The sequence below is a fragment of the Leuciscus leuciscus genome (genome assembly GCF_965113295.1).
Source record: "Leuciscus leuciscus genome assembly, chromosome: 20".
NCBI classification, from domain to species: domain Eukaryota; kingdom Metazoa; phylum Chordata; class Actinopteri; order Cypriniformes; family Leuciscidae; genus Leuciscus; species Leuciscus leuciscus.
The window spans coordinates 5,897,685-5,905,637 of NC_138744.1; the positions used below are offsets into that span (position 1 = coordinate 5,897,685).

A 7,953-nucleotide genomic window follows, 5' to 3' on the forward strand; every position below is an offset into this window, starting at 1 on the left:
TCACGCAAAGTATGAACAACAAAGTAAGTACCTGAGCAGTCGGGATGTTCAAAAATGATAAGATATTTTACAGAGGTTTCACTCCCAAACACATACAGTACATACTAGGCCTTATATTATGTAAACACAAACTTTTATATTAGATTAATTAATCTGACACTGTCACAGCATTAATATATACATTTCTAAATGTGTAGCGTTACTTTCAAACATTACGTAGCTAATTAATATGACTTGATGTGATATCAGTTCACTCTCAGAGTCTTATTCGCTATCTTTCAGGCCAGGCGAAGCAAGAACAAAAGAAATAGCAAGTCCATAAACCTCTTATAGCATTACACGCTCAACTGAGAAACCAAATACAAAGTACATTTGCCAGTTTATTGTTTTCCTTTTATCATCATGGCCCAGGTTTTGAGTCCCTGATGCAGTGCTTTGCTGAATAACAAATGGAGTTTTATAGCAGTAATCAGTTTCTGACATTTCTGTGCTATATAATAATGTAAAAAAGAATAATGCACTATTGATTTAGACTGATAATGCTCCAACACAGGAGCTGCTCATTTGTTCTTTCTGTGTCCTTTGTGTTTCCAAAGCTGTGATGCCACAAGATGCCTCAGGAGGCCTTAAGCATCAGCATCTTCCAGAGAAATGTGTTGTTTTGGTTCATTAGATCACCCCTAAATGACTGGAATTAACTGCGCAGGGCTCTCAGACCACCCAGAGTCAGACTACAAGACTCAGAAAGAGAGTAAAAGAGAAAAACATACACATCATTTGAAGAGCAGCACGTCTCCAATGGCAACGGGAGGAGAGAGCATCCCTATATGACATGCTAACATGAGATGAAACAATACACACCTGTTTACTGTCAGAGCTCGTTCGGACCCGTGTATTCAGAACATCATGAGGCGTCTGAGTGTCTCCGTCTGTTCGGTACATCAACCGGACCGGTACCGTGCTCTCCTTCCCGAGGAACCTGGCGTCATCACGCCGAGCCCTTGTCTTTACCAAGGCGTCTCCTAGAATAATAAAAACACAGTAGTCTATTTTTAACAATTACACATTTTCATTCTGAGTTACACGTATGAAACTTGACATAATAGTCAAGATAAATAATGATAAATCACGCCTCAGGGTCGTATAGGCTATTTACCGTTAAGTAACGTTACATCTGTTTACATTACCTGAACGGATAATTACGATACTATGATTAAGATACGGCCCTAATATATATATTTTTTTAACTCATAATGAATTTGTTTCGTTATGAAAATACACACATATAAAATAAACACGTAATAAAAATACACCCTCACCGTAATGAGGCAGTGAGATGCTGGTATGAACCACAGAGCTCATCACCGCTACAAAGAGACACAGAAAGGAATTCCCGACACGGAGAGGCATCATTCCCGCATCCATTCGGTTCAGAAAATCGCGGCTAATCATATCCCAAATTATTCGAAATAAGAGTTAAATCCAAAGTTATACTCGGTTTTCAGTTTCCCTCAAGAAGGCACGCACACACATCCTCTCGCGCGCTAGTTGCCATTAGTGACGCGCGAGCAGCTACTGCATCGAGACGCTGGTTGCGCGAGCAGCGGGCGGATGACTGGTCGAAGGCGGGTGCGTTCTGGAAAACTCAAATCAGGCCCCTTTTTTTATCCACCGAGCAGAAACCGCCACCTCCTCAGCAAGACATCAATAATGTCCAGCCGCCTCACTGCAGAAACGACTCATAAATATGCATGAGCGATCTGCACGCGGGATGACGGGTAGTGTAGTGCGCGCTCCACCTGCTGTCACCTTCTGCGACAAACAGAAAATGATCCCGTATGGAGCACAAGAACAGCCAAACACAGGGGTTGATGTGGATATATTACCAATTATTAATGGATATATACCATATTATTAATATATTACCACGAAGTACAAAATTACGCATACCAATCACAGCCACCCCAGACATTTGGCTAAATCCTTGATAATGTATATTATTTGGTAGTATGCAATAATGTATATCATTTACACCAGGAAATAATAATGCGTTATGCACTTATAATTTTATTTTCACATTAACCAGTCAAGATAGCTATCTTTAAAGTCATTCGAAACAAATCCAAAGGTTTTATAATTTGTTTGAACGCCATATACAGAATTTGTTAATTAGACTACATACAGTACCATTCAAAATTTGGGGTTGGTAAAATTATTAAATGTTTTTATTTTTAAAGTCTGTTATGCTCATCGTGCTGCATTTATTTGATCAAAAACACAGTAAAACAGTAATATTGTAATTGTACATTTTAAATGACTGTTTTCTAGTGACTTCTGATCAATTTACTGCATCCTTGATAAATAAATGCATTCATTTATTATACACATATCTTACTGACCCCAGACATTTGAACAGTACTGTATACTGAATGTTAATTGTACTGAAGACTTGAAACACAGAGTTTGGACCAACCAATCTGGAGATTTAAAAATTAGATACCCATGCCAAATAAGAAGTTTTCTAAAATAAAAGTGTGCCAAGGAGGACATATGCTTATAACCATGATACACAGACACAAAAACAAAGAAAAGAAAAAACTATGTAAAAAATATTTTCAATTTAATACAGGAACCAGGAAATCATTTCAAGGCAGTATCATAGGTGTTATATACTTCAATAACATACACAACATAAATGTACATACTCACTGTGTAGCTCCACTCATTTTTCCCTATATATAGTCAATATATATTTTTCCAGTCTATAATCAAAGTTTTCTTTTAAAGCCTGTATGGTGAGAATGCAGTTTTTCATCCTACTGAAAAACACAGATATATTAATATATATTATTTGGCATAGTAATAACTTTTATAACACATACATATGTGTTGTCCACTCAATTGTTCAATTGTTGTTGTTCCATTTTTTCTACCCAGCATTAAATCTCAAAAACCCTTAAAGTCTTCATCCATGTTGTCACTGGAGTGAAAGAGATCCCACAGGTCCGGGATAGACACTGTTGGGCTCTCACACTCCTGTACAGGTTTAACAAGTGAAAGAGAGCCCAATGATTCTCTCTCTTTACTAGATTCGATGTGCAAGGCTGGTACTTGCTTTCTTCTTCTGGGTCTGACGTTCCGAACCTTCCGTTGCAGTGAATTAAAGGGGCTGTCACGGTCTGGTTCGGGTTCTGTGCTGGCTAAAGGCCAAAGAGCTGAATTTTCAACTTGATTTTCAGGCATACTTCGTGTATACATTTCACTGCAGTTAGTCCTAAAGTATTCATTTCCAGTTATTGTTTCTTGGTTTCTTTCATTGAACTCTTGAGCTGGGTGTGTGTCAGGGTTTTTCCTGGTTTGTAGGTCTGTCCTGCATTCAAGTGCATTAGAGTCACAGTTCTGCTCTCTGCTGAGAATAGATGCACCTTCAGATTTCCGCACAGCAGATCGCAAGTGGAACTCCCACTCAAAGGATCCACGCTTGGACTGGGACTTCTCCGGAATGTCGGACTGGTCAAACAAGCTGTCCCTGTTGCTAGAAGGGAATTCACACTGGCCCCTGCTGCGTTTGCGAACCAGCAGAGGTTTTCCTATGGTCTGTTCTGAGAGACAGTGCTTTGCTGTAGAGTCCCAAAGCAAAGACCCCTCGCTTCCCTGTTTCCAATCACCATTCACAGATCCCACACCTTCCTTTACTGGCAACATGGCTTCAGCACACAGAAGAGGGGTTGATGTACTGCATTTCACCCTATGGCAGAGAGACATTGACATGGCGCTGTCATAAGGCAAGTAAATAACAATAAGCAAATAAAATATAGCTGGGTATTGACAGATTTCACAAATCGATTCAATTCCATTGCTCAAGTTCTTGATTCAATATGGATTCATTTGGAGATGAAACAGCAGCCACCTTTTACTGCATTTTCTTTTATACCTTTTGCACATAAATCACTTTAACTCCAATTTGTTGTTGAAAAACATTTAAATGGTGGCTGTCATAAAAACATGTTTTTATGATAGATTTATTCATACATAAAATAAGTAAGACATCACCAACTCTAGCTAACTAAGGAGTTATGGAAACTGAATGGCTTTCCTAAAATTTACTGTATTGAAAGCTGAGACTTATGCATATTAAAAATAAAGCACAAAGCTTATTGCAATTATTGACGGGAGGAGAGCTACAAATAATGGTAAAGTTTTGTTGATGCGTCAAAAAAAAAAAAAACATAGGCTAAAAGATTGATTTTGGAATTTAAGAATCAATATCTATCGTTTAATCAAAATGAAGATCAATTCAAATCGAGAAATCAATAGCTGCATTTCCATTACCCTTTTAAATTGCGCAAATGGAAATTGCAAATTAAAAATACGCAGTCCATTTTGCAAAAACTCCCAGATAGCGCAAAAAAGTTTACCTTTCGCATGAGGTGGTTTTTCAGGCAATTTGAAAAAAGAATACCTTGAAAACAGGTCACCTGGCGTATGTAAAAGTAGACCATTCATAATGGCTAGTGCGGTGGCTGGGATATACTTAAACCTACTAACATCCGTTGCCATGTTTTTTGGAATGACTTATCGTGAGAAGAAAAAATGATGTTTTAGTTGCATGACATCGATAAATGAAACGATTAATAGCATTTATCGACATTTAGAAAATATTGCTAAAGTTTTGTGCAAATCTGTAATGGAAACCAGGCTAATGTTGTCAACCTAGCCCTAAAGAAATATATAATTGTAATGAAATTTTTGTACCTTCTACAGTGCGCGCTGATGTTCATGAGGTCGCAGGTCAGTCCCGCGGTGACTCGATCCAAGATTCTATATTCCTCACTCTTTGAGAAAGCCTGATGCTGCTCACTCTCCAAGTGCTGGTGGTCAGAAGTTCAGACACTGTTTTTGCTGTTGCATGAGCTTAAAAATTGTGAGTGACTTTCTATTTTTCTCAGCACGTACCGCTTTTAGGTTGTCAAATTTGACCTCACAGCACTCACAGTAACCTCCTTTCCTCTTTTCTCTGCGCCTCTCTTTCTTCCCTCGAGTGCCTCGTTCCCCTCCAGACCTAAAGCAAAACATAGATTCTCATTTACAAACACAATAACATGACAATAACATCATAGCATGTGAGTAATGCTCATTCTACCTTTGCTCATTCTGTTTCTTCTTGGTATCATCTTTTCCATGTTCCTCCATCAGGAACGGACTGCAGGGAGGAAGAGAGCGGAGGTTGCACACAGGCATGTTGGACAGTGGAAGGTAGATGGGACGATAATGCCTGCAAAAACCATTGTAGATTGTTATGAAACTGGACCAATAACATGAAAGGTAAAACACAAGAAAATAAACTAAGAAAACAAACCTGCTTGAGTCTTCCACTTTTATAAACGGTCGACGAATTCTTCCAGCTGGAAATAAAAAAACAAAATGAGTCATTAAAATTAATGAAAGCATTGCTATAATGTGTTCAATTAACATTTTTCTACTGGAAGATGCAGCAAATTAAAACAGATTGGTTCTTTTGTACTTACCATTGTGTCTTTGATATGTATTTTTCTCTGTGTGCTGAATGCGAGCCTAAAAATGAAGAGTGATAAACTGAATATACCCAGAAATAACAGATATATATGCAGCCCTGGACAGAAGCGGAATTGTCAAGTAAATCAATAAGTTCAAATGTTTTAGCTTAGTCTTTAAAACAGGGCAGTAAATTACCAAAAACTTTTGTTTTTTCAATTGATGAATTTTAAACTTGTTCATTTGGTTCTTTATATCAAAAGAAGAATAGAAAAATAATAGAGAAAACAAAAATACTCACAGCTCCTTTAACCACTGGATTAGCTGCATTCACTGCAATTACTTTAGCTTTCTTCTTGTCAACGTATGAAATCACATCTGTTTGGACGTCAAGCATGAAACACCATGAAATACTGAAACCACGTATCACTTGTCTAACAACACAAGCATTAATAATGATTGATGGATATAATGTTGATACCGTCAACATGCAGGACTTTGACCCCCCATTCCACAGCATTGGCCAGGATCCCATTCATCTGAACACGTTCCTTTAACAGAACAGAAAACCCCTAAATCACTCATTCAGAGCGCTGATAAACTACTCAGGACTGCCGCACAGAGTTCATTCACAAACAAACCAGGCTTGATAAAGATTGACTCACTTGTTCCTTAACGACTCTTTCAACAAGAGATTTGCCTCGACTTACAGCTGCCTGTGAAATTCCAGCACAACAAAACATGTCAAGTGTTTTCCCCCACAGAAAACACACACTAACATTCAAACGTTTGAGGTCGGAAAGATTTGGGTTCTTTTTTTAAAACAATTTGCAAGGATGCATTTGCATTCAGCAAATATTCATGGTTTCTATTGACTCTGATAATATTTAAAGCATTGCAGAATATCACAAATCAATTAATAGCATATTATTAATACATGTTCAAATAAACATGTAAACTCTTGTTTGAAACTTTGAATTGCTTCTTACAGTCGTATCTGTGACTCCCTGAGAGCTGCCCCTGTGTCTGTGGCTTTCCCTCCTGCTGCCGGGATGCGGAGAGCTGACACCCGAATCCGGACTGGGCGCTGGGGAGTCCGGCAGGAGACGCTGGGCATAACGAGCCTCCGGCTTACTGGACACCAGATACTTGATCTCCTTACTGAAGAATTTTTCCACTGTCTGATGAACATAACATATAAAAAGTTACTTAATCTGTGATGAAATGTGCATGGTCAATATCTTCATGAGACTACCGGTATCATCACGTTATACTTACATAGAAAACGAGATAAAACATATAATACACGGTTTAAATAAAGCAGATGAAATACCAGTCTTTAAAATCAAGAGAAGTGAACAAATACATTGTGTACACTTCCAAAAGCTTATTATAGTTTTGCAGATAAACTCAGCTGTCTAATTTTACTACTTTAAGACATTCTCTTTCTATATGTGAAAATACTGTGCACAATAGCCTCAAATATTAAATGTTAAGACAAGAAACAGCACTTACACCACCAAGTGTCTTGATGTCATTTTCCAAGAGTTGTGTTTTCATATTCCATGGCAGATCCAAATAAAATATTCTCCCTTTAAAGGGTTTGTTCTGAAGGGCATCGCTTGCTGGTTTAATTTTGCTTTTAGATGATGCGCCATTATATCCCTCTAGTTTTGAATCTGTGAATATCAATATAGCACAATTAGACCGTTATAAACAAAATATACATATATTCAGACATACATATTTAGTACATATAAAGTCACTGAACAACAAAGCATGCCAATTTTCTTAAAGCGTTATTATCAGAGGCTAACGTACTTTTAAGTGGGGGGAAAATATCATAGCGATAAGTTACAGTTCAACATAAAGTTCATTTAAAAAGATTCACAACACCTCGGTCTTTACACCTGGAGAAAGATTCTTGCTTCATCATGGAGTTTCAGTTCTAACGGTTACAGCCCTAAACCAGCCTAAACCAGCTAGTTATACCGCACACATATAGCAGCATTACTCAAAAGTGTCGCTCGATTAAAACACTAAGCTAAAAACACAAGACTGCGTTAAATGGCTCCACTGTTTGTAAATGTCTTCATAACAAACACTCGACGTTGCCCCTTTCCATTTTCCCGCTCGAGAGGTCTCTCCACTCCCACAAAACCTGCTGCAATCTTGGAATTCATGAAAGGAATTTCGACGTATATTTTTTGATGTTTCAAAAAACGACGCCACAAAAAGTTTATATTCTAATGTCAATTGCACTAATATAAACAGCCTGAATTTTATGTAGAATATAAATTAGAAAACTACTGTTAAATATATAAAATATGACTTAGATAACTTGTTACGTACATGAGCGTTCCATTGTGTCTAATGGCAAAATTTAAATAGCCGGAAGTAACGAATCTGCTGCTCTGAAATACGCTGCCCGATAAACAC

At 37.8% G+C, this 7,953-nt stretch overlaps 2 protein-coding genes across 2 annotated transcripts in view; both read right to left on the bottom strand.

Moving 5' to 3' along the window:
- adam22 (ADAM metallopeptidase domain 22) overlaps nt 1-2,457 on the bottom strand; it is a 67,661-nt gene extending 65,204 nt beyond the window's left edge. The window contains exons 1-2 of the mRNA XM_082151040.1: nt 1,320-2,457; nt 862-1,022 (exon numbers count right to left, since the gene is read on the bottom strand). Of these exons, the coding sequence (XP_082007166.1) occupies nt 862-1,022; nt 1,320-1,452 (294 nt within the window). The 5' untranslated portion in view covers nt 1,453-2,457. The remainder of the gene's footprint in view (nt 1-861; nt 1,023-1,319) is intronic.
- A 146-nt stretch (nt 2,458-2,603) lies between these two features.
- dbf4 (DBF4-CDC7 kinase regulatory subunit) lies at nt 2,604-7,672 on the bottom strand. Its single transcript, XM_082148891.1, has 12 exons — nt 7,411-7,672; nt 7,030-7,193; nt 6,504-6,695; nt 6,180-6,230; nt 5,996-6,065; nt 5,816-5,892; nt 5,529-5,574; nt 5,360-5,405; nt 5,144-5,275; nt 4,957-5,062; nt 4,756-4,871; nt 2,604-3,748 (listed from the first exon to the last, which is right to left on the bottom strand). The coding sequence occupies exons 1-12, from the start codon at nt 7,448-7,450 to the stop codon at nt 2,947-2,949; spliced, it is 1,842 nt and encodes a 613-aa protein (XP_082005017.1). The 5' UTR covers nt 7,451-7,672; the 3' UTR covers nt 2,604-2,946.
- Nucleotides 7,673-7,953: the final 281 nt, after the last annotated feature.

Excerpts from the sequence above, each read along its gene's own strand:
- dbf4 (XM_082148891.1), bottom strand. The coding sequence starts at position 7,450 with ATGATGAAGCAAGAATCTTTCTCCAGGTGTAAAGACCGAG. Across the intron at positions 6,231-6,503 it reads AGGGAGTCACAGATACGACT|GCAGCTGTAAGTCGAGGCAA; the intron begins GTAAGAAGCAAT and ends GGAATTTCACAG. Across the intron at positions 5,276-5,359 it reads AAAGTGGAAGACTCAAGCAG|GCATTATCGTCCCATCTACC; the intron begins GTTTGTTTTCTT and ends TGGTTTTTGCAG.